General features: G+C 44.6%; 1 protein-coding gene across 9 annotated transcripts in view; it reads right to left on the reverse strand.

Moving 5' to 3' along the window:
- The window catches only part of TIAM2 (TIAM Rac1 associated GEF 2), a 230,115-nt gene that overhangs the window by 41,647 nt on the left and 167,277 nt on the right, over window positions 1-21,191 (reverse strand). For all 9 annotated transcript variants that reach the window (XM_032651230.1, XM_032651228.1, XM_032651229.1 and 6 more), the window contains one exon: window positions 3,370-3,473. In XM_032651230.1, the coding sequence (XP_032507121.1) occupies window positions 3,370-3,473 (104 nt within the window). The remainder of the gene's footprint in view (window positions 1-3,369; window positions 3,474-21,191) is intronic.

Here is a 21,191-nt window from a genome sequence, read left to right on the forward strand (position 1 = left end):
CAAACTACTGCAGTAGTGCGAGCTGATTGCTAACAATATTGAAAAAAAAAAAAATCCCCAAACCGGAGAGGTTGACAGGGGCACACAAAGAGCTGTGACAGTAATAGGCACCCTTGAGGAGAATGGCGGCAATCAATTATGAACCATTTGCAGAAATTGCGGGGCTGTCAAAAGCCCTACTTACAGCTGTGCGTCTTCAAGCCAGGCTGCATTTGATTTTCAAGGGACATTATTCCTGATTCTCAAGTGTAGAATATTGTTAGTAAAAATACCCCAAACAGCCCAGGTTCAACCAGGGTCTTATGTGTAAAGAAGTTAATGACCCCTGAGAAGGTTGACGGGCCAGCATGAGAAGCCCAGGAACCAGAGACAGGTCTCCCCTCTGGGGAGTTACCACCTCCTGTGGGCACCATGGGACAGCGCCAGGGTCATCCCGAAAGACCCAGGACCAGCACCCGCTGGACAGGCACCCTAAAACTCCCAAATCACCGTTTGGAAAATAGGAAAGCATTGCTTTTAGATATAACCTGCTGTTTCTAGGAGGCTAAACATAATGAGAGAAGAGAAATTTTATTTTTTAACTCTTCAATTCAAAACTTCCTTTTCACTACTATCCATCACAGCGATCACTTTTGATGATCACAGATTCTCTTTTCCCCAAGGAACAAAGAATATGTAAACCGAGTAGCTGCTAGGCATTTGCTAGGATTTTTTTTAAATATACTGAAATGCATTATTATAGATAGATATCTTCAAATTTGAAAAAGGTGAGCTGATAACTACCCTAGACTTGAGAGGAACCTGACAGCAAATGCTCGACATGCTAATATTCTTTAATATTTTTTTCTTCTGTGTTCCTTGATACCTTTTGCTTTTTCCTTTAATCATCTTAGCAATGAAAATTAGGGCTCAGAGAGCTCCAATTTCAAGCTGAACTGCAGTTCACTCCTCTTCTAAATTTCTAACTGATGCTCCAATGTTCACCTTAAAAACCTTTGTTTAGTTATGATAGGCATTAAGTAAGAGAAATGGAAATAGCTTCAACATGGTAACTTCCTGCAGATTTATCTGATTGAATCTTCACATAAAATAAAACCTGGAAAAGAATTTAATTTCCTCCTTAAGAATTTTAATGGGGAACTCAAACGTTGTAACAGAGAGGAAACCATTATCCCTAATGGCGTTAATGATCTCCCCAAAGCTGCCACCTGCGCCAGTGCCGCACAGCCACACTGACCTTAAATAGAGAGCCTAGCTTCTTGAGTGTCGCCTTAGCATTCTCCTTTTTTAAAAAAGTCAAGACAAAGCAATCCAAACGCATCTATTGGATGCTCTAGGATCCACTGCTTCCAAAAAAATGATGAATTTGAGCTACAATATTGGGTTCCCACAAGTAAATAACCCACCAGAGAGAGAACAGAGCAGAAAGACTAAAAATGCTGATGACTGCAGTTTAGTAAAAGAAATTGCTTCCTGGGGGCATAACCAGGCCAGTGAAAGGAGCTGAGTATTTGGTTTGTATGAGGAACTGAGAAGAAAGGAAAGAGAGATTTTGGAGGAGGTGGCTAGGGAATGGGGGGAGGAATTCAGGGGGTAAGAAAGGGAAACAGAGAAGAGAGGTGAGGCCAGGTGCCAGTGGCCGCTTGACCCTGCTCTGCAGCTGGCAGGCTCCATCCCACCCCATCCACCCATCCCACACTGAGCACCACCACCAGTCACCTGGGGCTGGGCCAATGGCCAGTCACCTAAGGACCGGCTCCTACGAGTATTAGTTTAAACCCAACTGGGGTGTGGTCCTGCTATAAATTTTTTAAAATACCCATCATAGTTTACATTTCCTCCACTCGTTTTGTATTTAAGACAAAAGGAAGAAATATAAAACAGAGTTATAATCTCAAAGTCAATTAAAACTGGACTGTGTACTTACAAAGATCATGTCAGACAGACAATTTCTGAAAGAAGAGCTAACTAAGAACAGTTAAAAATGTAGGAAAGGGGGCTTCCCTGGTGGTGCAGTGGTTGAGGGTCCGCCTGCTGATGCAGGGGACACGGGTTTGTGCCCCGGTCCGGGAGGATCCCACATGCCGTGGAGCGGCTGGGCCCGTGAGCCATGGCCGCTGAGCCTGCGCATCCGGAGCCTGTGCTCCGCAACGGGAGAGGCCACAACAGTGAGAGGCCCGCGTACCGCCAAAAAAAAAAAAAAAAAAAAAAAAAAAAAACTGGAACCCTCGTGCACTGCTGGTGGGAACGTAAAACGGCGCAGCGCTGGCTGTGTAAGCCAGTTGGGCTGTTCCTCAAAAAAGCTAAACATAGAATTACCACATGACCCAGCAATTCCACTCTGAGTAGCACACCCAGAAGAAGTGAAAACAAGGTTTTAAACAGATATTTGTATGCCAGTGTCACTGCAGCGTTACTCACAACAGCCAAACGGTGGAAACAACCCACGTGTCCATCAATAGATGAATGGATAAACAAAATGTACTGTGTGTGTGTGTGTGTGTGTGTGTGTACATATATATATATATATATATATATATATACACAATGGACTATCATTCAGCCATAAAAGGAGTAAAGTTTTGATACATGCTACCACATGGATGAACCTTGAAAACATTATGCAGAAACAAAAGGACAAATATTATACCATCAAACTCACGTGACAAGAAACTAACACACCATTGTAAAGCAATTATACCCCAATAAAGATGTTAAAAACAAAAACAAAAACTCACATGACATAACCAGAACAGGCAAATGAGACAGAAAGTGTAACAGAGGCTTCCAGGGGACTAGGGGGTGGGATGCATGGGTGGTTATTGTCTAACGGGTACTGAGTTTCTATTTGGCAGGAAGAAAACGTTCTGGAAATGGATAGTGGTGATGGTTTGCACAATACCGTGAATGTTAATGCCATGAAGCGCACACTTAAAAGTGGTGAAAATGGCAAAGTTTATGTTTTATATATTTTATAACAAAATGACAACATTCCAAAAATAGTTTCTCTTCAGCCAAAAATAAATGTAGTAAATGAATACAATAGTAATTTTATGTGACCCTCAGAACACCTGAGCTTAGATTTTCCTTGTCAAACCATCCTAGTATACAAATGGCCACGTTTGCAGTACTCTTTGGTGGCATGCCACAGGTCAGGCAGGAGGTTGGGCCAGGGTCAAGGATTCCTACTAGTACTTCACTTCAAATAAAGAAGGAAACTATTTTCTTTAAAGAAAAAAAAATAATGTTTGTATTGACTGTTGTACCTAGGGATAGGAGAACTCCATCTTTTTCTCCCCACCTCAGGTGCAGGTGGGAATCAACACTTGCCTGCCAGGCCCTTGTTTGGGATCTGGGACAGCATCTTACCCTGAAGGTCTGCTCCTTCTTCTCCCTGTGGGAAACCTGGTCCAGCGTGCCATCAGTCTGACTCCTTTTCAGGCCAGTTGTGATGTCAGGGACATTGCTGAAATCTGCATGAAAAGTGACAAAAACACAGGCGAGTTTGGCCAACTGCAAAGAATAGTAGTGAATGACTTAGAGGCTCAGAGCAAGAGAGGAAAGAAAAAAGTTAACTAACACCCTAGAACGCAGGACACCATTGTCCGTAGTGACACTGACGCTACCATATGCATAGCTACCATATGCATAGCTGGTCTTCGAAAACAGATCCGGGCTCTGGCTAAGTGAAGAAGCACTGCATCTGCCTGTTTTGCATCTGTTTTGCCTGTTTAGCATTTGCCTGCTTTGGTCAAAGGAGGCCAATGACCAATCAAAACACTGACTTAAATGCCTGGCCACTCTCGTCACTGCTGTGCAGACTTCACTAAGTACACTATTATACAGTGTTGGTACTTTCCTTCCTTTATTTTTGGCTAAGTGAGGGCAAAATCACCAGGGGTATCTGGGTAAACCAATGATGCAACACCACAGATTCTTATTACAGTCCACAAATTGCTCATTTGCGAGCATAATTCTTCTTTTTCTGGCATCGACCACATCCTAAATTGAAAGTCCCAAGAAGAACAGTAAACCTTTGTTGACTTCCAGAGTAAGGGTTAAGAAACAATATAAAAGGTGAGTCGAGCATGTACCTTTCCAACCTACACTTATACACATATGCCATCCTCAACGGTTCTTTCCAGTGGTTCTCAAATTAACAAATTCAAGAAAGATGGAAAGACCAGCCTCTATCAAAATATTACACAGGGCTTCCCTGGTGGCGCAGTGGTTGAGGGTCCGCCTGCCGATGCAGGGGACGTGGGATCGTGCCCCGGTCCGGGAAGATCCCACATGCCGCGGAGCGGCTGGGCCCGTGAGCCATGGCCGCTGAGCCTGCGCGTCCGGAGCCTGTGCTCCGCAACGGAAGAGGCCACAGCAGTGAGGGGCCCGCGTACCGCAAAAAAAAAAAAAAAAAAAAAAAAAAAAAAATTACACAGATTTTCATTCTAATTTTTGTATTTGGTAGACGATCCTCTCAACTAGGTGAAACCAGATGGTTTCTGATCTCAGTCAGCCACAAAAAGAAGTCACCAACCTCATACCTGTCTGAGTTGATCTAGGCAGAAAAGGCATGGACAGACACTGGCAAACCATCCAGCATGATGGAGGCAAGGACAGTGGTCTCCAGGAGACCTTTAGAAGCTATGGGAGCCCTAAGAGGTTGATGGAACTCATGGACAGAAATGCTGGTCCATGATCCAGGCTGATATCACCAATCACTTCACAAGAGGAGACCTCAAGAAAATGTCACAATGGTCTACAGAATTCTGGAGCTCCAATTTCTTCTTCCTTTTACTTCTTCTAACACCCTAACCCTGCCCAGAAAAGGACCGCACCGCCTGTCTCACATAAGGAGATACAGACAAGGGAGGTGGGAAGGCTTTCATGTCTTAGGTGACTGGGTAGATGGGGAGAGTACGGGCTGGGAGTGGAAGTCACAAGCTCAGCTTTGGGCCGCCCAGTGCCACACACCCAGGAGTCTAGTAGTGCAAGAAAGGTCTGCACAGGGATGTGGCTTTGGAGCCATCATCATACACTTGGCAGTGAAGCCACAGGGATGGATGGTGCCTCCAGGGAGCGTGTGCAGAATGGGACAACAAGAGGCCCAGGGAGGGAGCCCTGGAGCTGCTAAGGTACAGTGTGCAGGACAGGAGGTACCTGTCTCTTCAGAGAGAAGCAACAGCCAGAGAAGCACAAAGAAATCAAGAAAGAGCGATGCCACCGACGCCATGCAATGTAAAAACGCATTACCTAGGCAACAGAGGCAGATCTGCATTACTGCTGCCTTTACCTTACAAATAAAAAGCTCCAATATTTCCAAAGAGCTGTATGAAGTACAGGAAATACAACACACAGTCCACGCATTTAGACGTGATGATGATTTCTACAGCGCCTGCTCTGTGTCAGGTATGTACTACGTTCTGGGGATACAAAGATGAAAGTGACCTCGAGTCCCCCGAAGATCTCAGAGACGGCACGGCCACAAGGAGCCTTGGAGCCCGGAGGCGCCAGATGGATATACTGGAGAAAATAACATGGCTGATGTCAAAAGCGGAAGCGAATTCTGAGTCATCGCTTCAATATATTCACACAACTTTGGAACTTCCTTAAACGCTGAAAATTCCCAGAACCACCTTTCACCTCTTACAAAGGCAAAGTGTTTTCCTGCTAGCAGAACTTGCCATGCCCTTCCTCCCCAAATCCTGCTCACCCCAGGACCAAAGGCTTTGCTATGAATCGGTGAGGCTCTGCAGCCACCTCTGCAGCCCCTTAACTTCAGGGAGGCCCTTGGTGTGGCGTGGGTCCTCTCTGAGGCAGGGCTTGGACAGGAAGGATCACAGGACCCAGCTCCCACCGAGGCTGGCCCCGGGGACCCGTGAGAAGGCAGGTCTACAGATAGGACGTCTCGAGCTGTTCCGCCACCCAAATTTCAAGAGGTTGACAGGCAGCTGGGCATCGACAGAGCCTCGGGGGTGACTGATTCCCCTTCCAACCCCACCAGCAGGGCGCCCCCGCTGTCCTGGAGACGGCAAAGCACGAGGAGGCCTAGCTTGACAGCATCCACAGCTGCGGACCTGGGTCCAGGAGCCTCAGGTTTCAACTGGACCTGCATCCCTGTCTGTAAAAAGCAGTGTGCCCTTCACATTCTTTCTAGAGGAGAAATGAGAACAAAGTAGGTTCTGGAAGAATAGAAGAAAAGTGGAGGCCGGTAAAATTCGAATCCTTATTTACAAAGCTCTTTTAAACAGGCACCGCGCTGACATCCTGTCCTGGGTGCCAAATGCCTAGGCACAGCCCCACTTACACTCTGCCCACATCCTAAGCGCCAGCTGCTAGAGTGAGTAAAATACATCCTTCCCCTCCCAGCCCAAAACTGCCTTCCCACCTTGGGAGAGCCTCCATGCGGCCCTGTTCACTGGACACATGTTGGGGCACTGGATCCCTACCAGGGAACACGGGGCATGTGTTACCAGGGCCATAACACCGCCCACCCTGGGCTCAGCTGCTGCAGGACAGATGGTCAGATGCACTCCGGAAGAGTCTTTAGCCAATGTGATTGTAAATAATGAAAAATAACAAAATTACAAATCCAAGTCATCTATTTATAACTGGTAAATACACTCTTTTGTCTTTCTCGTCTCATTCCTTGTGGAAATTAACAATTTGGGGGGAGGACTAGCAATCTGAAACATGTAGCATCTAACTCTGCTGACATGAGCCGCTACTCAGCCGTGAGTGGGCAGAGCCGCGGCTTTCCACGTCACAGGCTCTGTTCCTCCATGTGGACCACACGGTCCATTTATTTATCCCCTGGTCAGATGGGGGCTGAGCACTGCACACCCACAGGGTACCAGGTCCTGTGTCAGATGCCGTACATCAGACCAGCCTCAGACATCTTTCTCCTTTAAAACAAACACTTTTGGAGAGTGACGACACACTGGGCAGGCTATCCCGGAAGGTGACTGCCCCCAGCTCTCCTGCACACCCTATAGTTCCCCACAGACAATGAGGGAAACACGGGGCTTCAGGTGAGACACGTCCTAGTCACTCAGTGTCTTCCTGTTCTGAGCATCAGTACAGACCCCACAGGTATCACAGTCGGCCAAGTAACTGGCAACCCCAAACCCTTCATAATTAAAGGTCAAAACGTGTTCAAGTAACATCCTGGGTATCAACTTAAAACTGGAAACGTTAGGATAAATGCTAAAGTTAAGGTCGCTTCGCCCATACAGCTCACAACGTGAATTCAAAGTTTGCATTTACATCACTTCCAAATCCAGTTTAGCACGGTTAATATGCAGGAGTGTGGGCTCTGCCATTTATCCCCCCCCAGGCCTGGAAGAAGCAGCAGGCTATCTGGGTGCTAAGTCTGATGTGTGCAAAGGGGACTTTCAGGAAACGGGCGTCACTGGGGGTCGGGAAGAGGGTTTGGTGGCGTCCCTGCCAATCTCCCACCTGCTGCTTACTCTTCAGGAACCTCTGCCCAGCAGGCAGCTAGGATGTTGGGCTCCTCTGGCTGGTGCCATCCCATCACCCCGTCTTGCTGGTTGCTTCCTCCTTACTCAACCAGGCAGCCAGGGCAGAGGCAACAGGTCCTTCCCAGGCCCCGACACCCACCCAGGTGGCTGCCAGCAGCGCCCAGAGACACCAGGCAGCCTCTAGCTGCAGGAGGGCGGGCAAGGTGCTCTTCCCGGGCGGCAGCCAGACAGTTGGTTCCCAGAAAGGCGAGACGTCTGAGCATGCCTCTGTGTTCTCAGAAACAGCAACTGTAAGAGGAACTGAGTTAAAATCTCCAGAAGATATCAATCCCGAGGCCACAAACGAGAAACTAACGTGAGAGGAGAGCGTTTGTTTCCCCCTATTTCATACAGTAAGACTTTTTTGAGAAATAAATGATGGTAGTCACAGCGTCAGGAAAAGCTCTGCTTCAGTTTGTGGGTTGAGGACTCATCTAAAGGAGACTGAAAGGACAGGCAACGAGAACAGGAATTATTTTGAAACTACACTTTTTGTGCTTCAAAGCACATTGTACACTGATTCTCAATACTATAAGCTCCAAAGCCCCCCCTTTTGATAATATATACTTTTACTCTCCTGAAAGAAAATTCTTTCTTAACGTAATCTACCTCCACACATAATTTCACAAAAAAATAATACATGCCTTAATAGTAACACAAGGAGAAAAATAAATGGAAAGTAACAATTTTTTAAAAATATGTAAATGCTAGGGTACAAACACTCTAGAAACCGTGACTGTAAGGAACGGCACCAAGGAACAGAGGAGAGCTTAAACAAGCCTTATTTGGGGACACTCCCGGGCGAGGTTCACTGGTCCGAGAGAAAGGGGCCAGAGAAGTCGCACCCGGGCGAGGGTTGGGCAAGATTTTATAGGGGAAGAAGGGGAAGGGGTGTGGTGAATCCGGGAGGGTGCAGGGTGTTCCTTATTTGGCGGTCTTTTCGAGTACAGTGGCAATGTCTGGCGCAGGTCGCATCAGTCTTGGGGCCATTAGTCCCGCCCCTTGAAAGGCGGGAAGGCTGGGCTGGGTGGAAAGTCCCCAGGTCAGTTCCTATAACTGGGTGGTCCAGAAAAGTTCAGTCTGATGCAACCTGTGAGTCTGACTGCGTTCCCCTGCCTCGGGCCAGTTGGCCTTACAGAGACGAAGCTGTGCAAAGCCTGTCCCACAGAGAATCACGGGGAATATCTCAGCTTCATCACAGACCCAGGCCGGGGTGTCCTGGTGGAGATTTAAATGCCTACGGGGTGCTGCCATCACACCTACGGGGCGACATGATTTTCCAAACGGGTAAAGACATTTGACAAAGTTCTGAACAAAACAAAGGTCAAACTCCCGTTGATTTATTGGGTTGATGCACTCCTATAAAATTCAAAGTACCCTACAGCTGGGGGGGAAAAATAATTTGTGTTCACTTGTAAAATGGAGCTGGTTCTTGGCTCAAGTAATTACACCACGGTTTTCACTTACATGAATGTCCAGGAGAACAGGTCTGCAGTGTGAGGGACTGACTTAAACACGCAGGACAGCCAGCACCATGGCCCCAAACACTAAGTGTCGCCTTCCCCCAATTCATTATGAAAACCAAAAACAGACCCATAAACCTCCAAAACGTCACTGGTGGGCAGTGCCCCAGCTGCTGAGAACTGTCTCTGCCCCTCTCCACGGCGAGGACTTCAACTTTCCCTCTGGGAGGGTCAGTGACATCAGAGGACACCGAATGCACCAAAAAGCACACAGCCCAGAGCAGGTGCAAAGGGAATATTAGCGCCCTCGCTTCCTGAGAAAAGGAAATACACTCACCAGAGCAATTTAAAAGACAGCATTTCAATAAATAATGTAGCATATTTAACTGGGACTCTCATCTTGGGATCAAAAATGTTTTATTTGATTAATCATCAGCCCTTAGACCCCCTCTGAGGTGAAAAGTACAGAACGATAATCTTCTATGAAGACTGAAAAAAAAAATGTAAAAACTAATATCAAAGAAGTTACAAGTAAATAATAAATGATTTAAGTTTTCAACCACATAACGCCCTGTGGCATCAAAGTTGTACATCCTTGACACTGAACAGTTTTACATCCGCAGTCATCCCTCAGTATCCGAGGGGGACTGGTTCTAGGACCCGCAGGGAAACCAAATCTGAGGATGCTCCAGTCCTTTACAGCACAGAATAGTATTTTCCATCCACTGTTGATTAACTCCGAGGATGCAGAACCTGCACATACAGAGGGCCAGCTGTACTTATATTCACAGTTTGATCTACAGCCATACCACCCAGAATGTGCCCGATCTCATCACATACACACGTTTGTGTGAATTATGTTCTTAATCTACTTGATTTATTCAATTTCTCTATTCAATTTCTCAGAATCTCTACTATGTAATTCCATAAACGAACAGCTTGTAAAGAATCAATGAAGTTTACATCTGAAAAGAATCTTAGAACGTATCCAATTCAATTCCTTCATCTGATATATCTGTGTTACTTAAAAAAGTGTGAGTGTAATTTTAAGAAAAGGTAAAGATTTTGGTAAATCAAGGCTGCCAGTAGAAGGATACAGCATTTTGTAAATACAAAATTACAATTGTTTTTCAGTTCTCCAAGCTTCACACACTACATACAATTCTGTATTAATGTTTTTGACATAGTTTATCTTGGTGTCAAGAGCACATTGAGCATTGAGTTCATTTGCACAGAAAAGCTCAAAAATCTCTCAACTTTTAAATATCAATTTGCAAACTTTGTATAGCATTGGTTACTCTTAATTAACTCAGATTTCCCTAAATTTTACTCATGCTTTTACTTAAAGATGCAATGGTGTGTGACACCTTTCATTAGTGACGTTTGCTGTGCTCTGTCATCCAAGCAAGTATCAATCATCATCGGTCAGGGAAAGAGAATGAAAATCAAACCATTTAAACGAAATAACAGAAGGACTACTCAACGAGAGAAAAAGATAACCGTATTTGCTGACCACATTCAAAGGCTAGTCAAGTCTAACATGTACCATTAACAAACAGATCACCATTACCTTACGTTCTTCTGATGTAGATAGAAATTGATCTACTTTTCAGAAGGTATCTGGGACTCTACAATTCTTTATTGTTATTATTCTTTTCTCAAGGAAATTCAAGGCAGCAGTATGCTTGCAAAGAAATAAATTCTATCATAACATAAATGTCATGCCAGAAAAAAATGTAATTTCAGAAATCTTCCCAGTGCACTTGACCTGAGGTCACATTCCAATTGGTACTGTTCCTGACAATGCAAGGTCTCTGGCGATAAAAGAGAGAAGTAAATACTGGTGGTAAGTGTTTCTTAATAGCAGGCTGCCATGATTTGATTCAATTATCTTGCGATAAATATCCTCAGCGTCTGAAAGAACACTTAGAGGAACAGGAACGTGGCGGGTGTTTTCATGGTGGGAACGTACTGCAGGCCACCTCCACGCTCATTGTAACATGGGGGAGGGAAAGGCCTTCCTGGAAGAGGAGGGGGGAATGTAGGTGCTCCCACGCTCTCGGGCTCCAGGAGGCTATGGCTGTGCAGGGGTCCTCCCATGGTACCTTATCCGGGTCCCTGATGGAAAGTACAAAGTCAAAGGCAACAGGATCTTCAGCCAGAGTTTCGTTTCCACCAGAAACTGGTCCCTGCAGAGCTGGGAGGACCACGCAGCTGTCACAGTTATACTCAGGGGCATGTAACAGACACCACTGTAGTTCTGACACTTAAAGAACTTTGATAAAGAAGAATTTAAGTTCAAAACCCTTACAAACTACCCAGTTGGAATTCTACTGAAAGACCCCGAGGGACTTCCCTGGTGGTCGAGCGGTTAAGACTCCGCGCTTCCATTGCAGGCGGCATGGCTGGCTTCGATCCCTGGTTGGGGAACTAAGATCCCACATGCTGCGCGGTGCGGCAAAAAAGGAAAAAATAATAATAATAAAATTAAAACATTAAAATAAAAATAGAGACCCTGAGAAGAACCCTAAAAACTCATTACTTGCAAGTTTCTATTGGGGGATGTGCTGTAAGAAAAAAGGAAACCTGAGGACCACCTCCTTTCAGGAAGTGCTACTGTTCTGTGCGATTAAAGTAAAAAAAGAACAGTATTCAACCATAAAAAGGATGAATGAATGAAGTACTGAGTCACGCAGCAACACGGATAAAGCTAGAAAACACGCTAAACAAAAGAAGGCAGACACACAGGCTACATATTGTACGATTCCACTTCTATGTAAGAGCAGAACAGGCAAATCCACAGAGACCCAAAGCAGACGCATGGCTGTCGGGGGCTGAGGAGGGGAGTGGAGAAGGAGTGACGGACAGCTGAGGGCAGCAGGGCTTCTTTCCTTTCCTTTTTTTTTTTTTTTTTTTTTGCAGTGATGAAAATGTTCTGGAATTAGTGGTGATGGTTGTACAACTTTGTGAATATACTAAAAACCACTGATTTGTACAGTTTTAGAGGTGACTCTTATGGTGTGTGAATTAAACTTAACTTTTTAAAAAGAAGGTAAAGAGGGCTTCCCTGGTGGTGCAGTGGTTGAGAGTCCGCCTGCCTATGCAGGGGACGTGGGTTCGCGCCCCGGTTCGGGAGGATCCCACATGCCGCGGAGCGGCTGGGCCCGTGAGCCATGGCCGCTGAGCCTGCGCGTCCGGAGCCTGTGCTCCGCAGCGGGAGAGGCCGCAGCAGTGAGAGGCCCGCGTACCGCAAAAAAAAAAAAAAAAAAAAAAAGAAGGTAAAGATACCAGTGCAGATTTTACAGGAGAGAAATTAGGGTTACAATAGAACTCCACCATAAGTGGGTTCCAAAGCACCAAATCACACGAAATATACAGCTGCGTTACTACAAGGTTAACGAAAATCAGTGTGAATTATCTAAATAAATAAAGGTGCAGGAATAAACATAACAAAACGATTACTAAACAATCGACCTCTCCCTGCACTTAGCAAAGCCCCAAATGACCACACGGCAGTTAGCTCCTAATGGCCACCCCCAGTCCCCAGATAAGAACCCAGATAAGAAGACAAGGGCCCTTACCAATGCAGTTACATCCAAATTTGCTGTACTGCAGGACACATTATTATTGGGTTTTACTCTATGTATGTTAATAGAGGAATATTTAAAAGGAAAAAAACGTGGTTAAAATCCAGTTCCCCTACATGGAGGGAAAAACAAGAAAATACAGTTCTCTCCCTATCTACGATTGACCATGACCTTGTCCAAGTTACTAGCAACTTAATGTGTCTGTGCCTTGATTTACCCACAGCTGTGAAAGTAAAATGATAATAACACACCTCTGCTCCACAGGGCGATGGAACGGATGGTTAATGCTTTTAAGGTTCCTGGTGATCTTTATATTTGAGACAGCCTGCTATTATGACGAAGCCTTAACAAACACCTTCTCTCCAGCAGTCAAGACCTGATTCTATTTAAAGAGGTAATGAGATATGTTGCAAAACCAAATGGAATGCTTGATCCATTACTTTGGTTTTTTCACTTCATAAACTTGTGTAAAATAAATGCACATTCCTATAGTTGTTTAACTTGGTGCTTTAATCATATTGAATAACTGAATTTTCGAAAAAGAAAAAATGTTAAACTCTTTGATCCGATCCTTCATTTTAAGAGGATTTAGAAAAGGAGGAGTTAGAATAACCTGCCCAAGGTCAAGCATGAGGCCTGGAGCTAGAAGCCAGGTCCCAGACCCACTGTCTTTTATAAACATTAGTACCCCCAAATTAAACTTAAAACACATCTATCAGCATTGGCTTTTACCGGGGATACAGATGTTACTCTTCTTTTTTAGCCGCGGTTTTGGTTTACCTGTCAAAACAAACCCATGGGCACCAATCAACGCATTAAAGGCGCAGAGCAGTCAGGCTCTTTGGAGCGGGGTGTATGTCACGGGCCACCCCAGAGTCCCTCAGGCACGTGGGCAAGTGAGCAGAGCCTTCAGCTCTGAGGAAGTCTCAGCACAATTCCCTTGCGACCAGATTTATAAAAAGAAATCTGGGAAGCTTCAAGGCACACTCCAAGGTTGCTTTTTATCCCCCAGGACCCACACTTGGGACGCTGCCTTTCCCTGCTAGACACGCCCATCACCTGCCTTCCACTTAACAGACAGCTGAGTGAAACACCTGCTATTCACCAAGAAGTGTGCTCGCTGCTGCATCCAAAACACCTTTGTGTTCCTCAAAGGCCCCGTTTTTCAAGGGATTTTCAGTCTCTTGAAAACAGTACGTAAATTACGACAAGCACACAGAGTGACACTGCAAGGCGATAAATCTTAACTTCCACGTCAGGTATACAGACAAAATGCTTTCAGAGCTCAGAAGAGGAAGGGCCCACGATCCCTCCAAGGTGACATGCGGGCAGCCCCCCTACTTTTTACAGAATACAATCCTAAAAGTAGGAAAACTGAGTTTATAGGTTCTGTGAAGACTTCTATTCCCAGGGATCTAAACAAATTATAATATTCCTATTTATACCCCGGCTTTTAAACACACCTGACACATATCTTAATCTCCTCCTTCCCAGGGAAAGCACATGACCTGCTGAAGATCAAAGAACATCCCCAAGGGGGCTACAGGCTCACCAGCCCAAACACACCTGACGACTGGCATTTTGGGGTCATAGGTATTAAGCTATGAAACCAAGGCTTCTTATCAACATTTTTCAGGTCCCTTCTCCCCTCATTTTTATCAAATAATGATGACAAAATTCAGTAAACATTCAAATAATTTTGCGGATACTACAAACCTCGCAGAAAGGTGATGTGGTCCTTCATCAACTGAAACATGAAAGTCAGAATTAGAGTCACAAATAGCCATTTAGGAGTAAATAATTAGTGTTGGAAAGGTAAAGGCAGAAAAGTTGACAATAGCATGTTCTGTTTAGAAGCTTCAAAGTGCTTCGCTGGAAATTCCGGATTACCTCAGAAGCCCGTTGGGAAACTCTGGGGAGGAAGGGACATTCTAGAAACTGTTCCACGTGGCACAGCATCTGCCCCCGTCCTGGGGCAGCTGGTCAGGGCTCCTCACAGAAGACAAAATAATTTTGCTGACAACTGCCTATGTCTCTTAGCAAATAAATTTTCCCAGAGCTATTAACAAGTAACAAACTTGGATAATTTGAACTTTGTCACATTGTCCCATAACATGTTAAGGTGGTTAATGGCCAAAAAGCAAAAAAAAAAGAAAGGATAAAAGATAAAGGGATTTGCATGGGATTGGACAATTTATAAAAAGAGAATCAGAGCTGAGTCCTGTAGGATCAGAAATAAATTTATAAGCTGCAAAAATCATAACTGAATTGTTTGCAATGAAGGGAATTAATTTGCAGCTCTTGAATTTCAAATTTGATTGTTTTCTCCTATAAACAAACGTGTTTGCCTTACGCTATGAGTGGAAATCTTTAAAGTCGGCAAGCTGTCATTCAAATCTCCTCCTTTTCCCTTTATGTGGTTACCTTTGATGAGTTGTGGGATTTTATGGATGGCTTTCAGTATAAGCCATTAAAACCATTTGGAAACAGGTGGGATATTCACTATCGACATAGAGGCTTAACACAAGGTGCTCCAAAATGAACTCCTGGTGGTCTGCCAAAACCGCTCCACGGACAGCTTCCCCACCTTCATTGCTGACAACTTCATCCTTTCCATTGCTCAGGCAAAACCCGGGAGTCCCCCTTGGCCTCCGTTCCTTCCCTCACACCACACAGCCATCTCTGAGCAAGTTCTGCTGGCTCCACCTCTCCCGTGACCACTGAGAACAAAGCCACCATCGCCTCTCGCCTGGTCACTGCAAAAGCCTCCATCCCACCCTGGCCTCCTACAGTCCATTCATTCTCAACAGTCACTGATTCTTTTGAAACACTAGTCAGATCATGTCACTTCTCTGCTCAGATACACGGGATGATCCCGCGTGCTCCCCAGAGTCAACGTCAGACCTTGGGAACACATCTAGGAAGTAGCCAAACAGCTCTTCTGCAACGGTTATTTCAAGAAAAAGCACTTATATGGTGGTGCAAGCTGAACCAGCTGCTTTTTTTCACAAAACACAATATTTACTCAAGAAAACAACAACAGAAAATATTTTATTTTTAATGAGCAAAACGAGCCTGTCATTTCCAAGGGGAAAAAAATGACAATATTTGTAGATATAATTCAAACTTTGCAGCAAAAATTGGAATTTTGGAAAACTTGTGTTCACCACCGTGAGTTTGACAGCTTCCCAATACTTTTGAGACTTTTCCAGTGAGATTGGAGGTGATATTAATGAATGTGATTTTTAATGCTATATAATAAAATGTCCATATTTGAAAGGTCTGCATAACCAAGTGATCTAGTATTTTGGAAATAACCATTGCATGTTATAAAATAATACATGAGTGAAAGATCCATTCAAAGTGCAAGACAGGCCAATGGACTTTAATGTGACCAAGTAAGGAAGTGGACACCACTAAGGTTTCAGATTCCACATTGCAACTAACATTGAAGGAACTACCTCTTGTTGAGCTTTGGTGTAATATTAAATAAGAATATCTGCAACTATCTGAAAGGATTATTAAAATACTCCTCCCTTTTCCGACTACAAATCTATGCGAGGTTGAGTTTTCTTCAAATCACTTCCACCAAAACACAGTGCAACAGGCCGAATGCAGGAGCTGACGTAAACACCCAGCTGTCTTCTATTAAGACACACATTAAAGAAATTTGCACAGAAGTAAAACAATACCACTCTTCTCACTGATATATACATGATTTGGGTTCGGAGAACTAGTTCATTTTTGGAAATATGCTTATTGTCATTACGTTAAAATAAACTTTAATAGATTTTTGTAAATTTCGCAGTTTACATTTCTAATATACTAAATACGGAGAGATAGTAATACAACTAAGCTCCTTAGAGTCCCACATAGCTAAGCTCTTTGGGGTCCCTGATAACGTTTTACAGTAAAGGATCTGGAGACCAGCATGTTTAGCAACTGCAGAATCAGAGCCATTATCATGGTGGACTGATTATTGTCTATTCACACGTCTACCCCTCAAAGTCTGCCCACCCCGAAAGTGGGGACTGTGGCTCTTTATTTTTGTATCTTTGCCATCAGACACAGTGCCTGACACATAAACACAAATGTATTATCTCACTGGTTCTGGGAGCCAGAAGACTAAACTTGGTCAGCAGGGCTGTATTTCATGTGGAGGCTCCAGGAGATAATGTTTCCAGGCCTTTTTCAGCTTCCAGAAGCTGCCTGCATTCCTTGGCTCACAGGCCTGCATCAATCTCTGCTTATGTCATCACATCTTCTCTGATTCTGACTCTCCAGCCTCTCTCTTATAAAGACCCTGTGATTAGGCCCATCCAGGTAATCCAAGATAATCTCCCCATTTCAAGGTTCTTAATTTAATCACATCTTTGAAGTCCCTTTTGCCATGTAAGTTCCTTCCGCCATATTCACAGGCTCCAGGGATTAGGATGTAGACATTCCTGGGGGAGCCATTATTCTGCCTACCACAAGCCATGTATGAAGGTAATGCAGTTAAAGCCAAGGAGAAAATCACCCCATCATTTCCCCCAACATTTAAGAGTCTCCAGGCCAGGATGAGAAAGAAACTAAGCACAGGGCTTCTCTGGTGGCGCAGTGGTTGAGAGTCCGCCTGCCGATGCAGGGGACACGGGTTCGCGCCCCGGTCCGGGAAGATCCCACATGTCGCGGACGGCTGGGCCCGTGAGCCATGGCCGCTGAGCCTGCGCTTCCGGAGCCTGTGCTCCGCAACGGGAGAGGCCACAACAGTGAGAGGCCTGCGTACCGCAAAAAAAAAAAAAACTAAGCACAGAGATTCCCTCTGGGAGAGAAACTGGGTGGCCAAGGGCGGGGGGCGGGGGGAGAAGTGTATCTCCTTTTATTTGTTTAACCAGCACTTACACGGCCTTTCCTATGTGCCAGGCACAGTCTAGTTCTTTCCAGGTATTAGTTCATTGAGCCCATGATCCAAAATCCTAAACTACTTTACAGTTGCAAAAACCTCAGCACAGAGAGTGTAAGTGACTTGCCCAACCAAGGCCGTCCAGCTAGTAAGTGGGCGAGCCTGAAGCCAAGACTCGCACCCAGGGTGTCTGGCTAGTGTCCGTGCTCTTAACCACTTGACTACATAGCTTAGGGGGACTTATCTATCACAGGTTAACCTTTTATACTGCTGGAATTTCATATCATGCCCATGTATTACCAATCCAAAAAAATTAAAGATACAGCCACATATAGCTGTCTCTAGAAGTGAGAGCTAAAAGGGAGATGTCTATACTTGGTCCTTCCTGAGTCTCAGTTCCTTCATAGGGAGGAATAAAGTCAGGAACGTAATTCATTTACAAAAGAAGGGGAACAAAAAATGGAAACGCAGACAAGCATCATTTGGCAATCAGTACTTGTAACATCCACAGGAAGAGTCAGACCTTTTTTTTTTCCTTCTATGTAACAGGCTATGTAACATTTCCTCTTTCCAACAAATAAGCATCATTTGGCAATCAGTACTTGTAACAACCACAGGAAGAGTCAGACCTTTTTTTTCCTTCTATGTAACAGGCTATGTAACATTTCCTCTTTCCAACAATAGGTAACAGTTTTACAGAGCTACTACCTCATAGAGATCTGGCTCACTTTGCATGAACAGGAGACTATATTTGATCCAAGCATCCCAACTTTCAAATGGCTATCAAAAGTGATACATCCAACAGAAACTGCACGCTGTGTTCTTCAGAGAATTCTGTAGATTTTAACCTGAAAGATGAATTTGCATGTTACGTTAGGACAGAGAATACAGGACTGGTTTTACTCAAAGTGCCAGCAAATTTTCTTCACCAGCTTCTCCCTCAGTTCCAACACTGCCTCATCCTCGGTGCTACGGGCATCTGCTCACCACCAGCCGGCCTGGCCTGAGGCCAGCCACGTCCCTAAAGGGGACCTGCAAGGACCATGCCGCTAGTGGACACAGCATCAAATGCTGAGGAGCACTTTGTTTTTACAGGGCATGGATAGTCATTCATATATTCATTCTTTCCCCAAAAAACAGCTATTTGAGTCTTTATTTTACAAGGGACTTTTGATCATTAAAAATAACAATACTGTAAGAGCCAAAGGAATGAAGCTCTAGCAGTGGAATAATAAAGCCAATATGCAGAAGGTGGAGTATCTACCCTGCAAGGATTTCGAGCCACACTTTCGTGCTCCTTAAATGACCAGACAAATTCTCTGTTGTTGTTGTTTTTTTAAGGCAGGGGAAAGTAAGGCAATACTCGCTAGTTTCTTCAGCTACCTGCCATGATATATTTGTTAAAAACCCCAGGAATTCAGGGTTTTAATACAATCTGGCCCCAACAGACTTTCCAATGTTATTTCCCACTCACACAGAGCCAGGTGACCTCTGCTTTGGGCCTGTGTCGCAGGTTACATGCTCTCTAAGAAATGCTCTCTCGCTTCCACCACACACCTTCCAATCTACAACCTGCCTATCTAACACGCTCAGATCAAATGCCAACCTTTCTCCAATTCTCACACCTCTCTTTGGGGACCCCTTTGCTCCCAGCGGAAACAAACAGAAAAATCAGTGGGAATTCTACCTCTGAGGTGGACCTCTAATTCTCTTCATTGAAAAGCTTTTTTTTCAAACTGAATTATTATTTACAAGTGTCTTTTACTTTTCCTACTCAACTATAAGCTCCTTGAAGGTAAAAAATAACATCTAACTCATTTTTATATACCTGCAACATTTAGCAAAAAGTTGTTTATTTGTTAAATAAACAAGTGAATAAATGAATGAATACGGGAAAGAGGAAAACAAACTCCCCAATAGCGACACTGAGTTTTATAAGGGAATTAGCACCCAAGGATCATAGTTACTGCTAACAGAAAACCACATTGCTCACTTCTGCTAATGAAACTGAAAACTACCTTAGGAACCATCATAAGAAACTACGAACTCTGAGACCAAAGTTCTCTGTGTCCTGGTAAAATCAGTATTTCCCGCCCAGATTTTTAAAAAAATTTTTACATGCGCCAACCATCTTCAAGAACTTGAATATGTTTTGGCATCTGGGGATCCGGGGTGTCAGCCAGAGAGACTCAGTAACAGCAGTTTCACACACAAATAGGGCATTTTCTGAGCTCATTGCTCTTAGCTGTCCTAACCCAGGCTATGGAAGCCGAAATGCCCTCACTCTCATAAACAGGAGATAAGTGGGTTCGCCACATCAGAGCTGGCTCTGTAACTCTTCCCCTGGTGCAAGCTGTATAGCAGACACATACATTCCCAGGAGCAATTCATTCCAAAGAGCAAATCTGCATCTAAGTGGCTTCTGGGAGACTAAGACTCTACACTACTCACACAGCAGTTTAAGAAGAGTGATTCAAAGTCGGGTGGGGAATTAAAAAAAGAACCTCAGGCTGCAATTACCTTCATCATCCAGTAAGAAGCATTTGCTGGGCTGACATTATCTAAATGGAAGCAGGAACATAGGTCTTTTCTATTTTTGTCTCCTGTTAAGTATACCCCAATCCTAACAAGGCCATATGAACAGCTGTTTATAGATGGAGAATACATTAATGCCACATCAAGTTCAATGTTTACATGAAGGCTTTGTTCAGGAAGTCTATGCCCGATGAGACTCTCTTAACAGCTATTGGAATTTTTCAAAAGATGGTATACACTGGAAAAGGGATTTTCCATGTAAATCAAAAACAGCATTAACAGGAACCCAATATCAACAGGGCTGGCACGTCTGATGCCTTCAATAGTGGCCTTGTTGGCTGAAAAATAACATTGGCTTCTCTGGGGAATTCCAGCGGTAAAACTAATTCTCTGTATAAAACGTCTTTACAGACGATATTTCCACTCAATTCAAATACAGCCTCTAGACATTTCTTCTCGCTCTCTCCTATAGAGAACTAGAACAGAAGTTCAAAGCCTTACAGGCTGGAATCAAATGGTCATTCATTTCTAAGGATACAAAGGAACTTAGTTCTGAACACCCATCACTTCTCGGTGCATTCCTGCCCATTCCACTCCTCACAGCGTCAGGGGAATATCACAGCAAAGCCGCTGACTGTTGCAAGTCCTTTGCCTCTCAGTGTATCAATCCGCTGAATGGGACTGTCTCCTGAGGGTGGGCTGAGAACCAATGAGGGGAACTGCTCATTTGAGAATACTGCGTGCTGCCTCCTGATGGACAGTGGTGGGGCTGGGGGCATGGGATCCCTGACTGAGAGATTAACAACACACGGGCATAATCGCTGTCACTTGCTGAGAACTTTACACACATTATCTTGTTTAATTCTCAAGAGCTGGGCACAGAAGCGTTCAGGGAAGGGTAGGTCCTACTGCTGAGGATCACACCACCTCCTTCAGACTGCTGGCCTTGACAATGTGAGCGAGCCCTGGTCCACGAAAGAGCTGGCACTACCCCAGACCACCTGAAGGGGGCTCTCTGATTGCAGGACCCAGGAATTTGCATTTTCACAAGCTCCTCGGGTGAGTCTTAAGCACTGTGAAGTCTGACAACCATTTCCTTAAACACTATACACATCCATGAGTCTCAAACACCACTAGGATGCTTCTTTTCTAGAAAAGCATGGAACCTGAACAGCAACTCAATCCCTGCCGGAGGAGTTCC

The sequence above is a fragment of the Phocoena sinus genome, chromosome 12 (genome assembly GCF_008692025.1).
Source record: "Phocoena sinus isolate mPhoSin1 chromosome 12, mPhoSin1.pri, whole genome shotgun sequence".
Taxonomy (NCBI): domain Eukaryota; kingdom Metazoa; phylum Chordata; class Mammalia; order Artiodactyla; family Phocoenidae; genus Phocoena; species Phocoena sinus.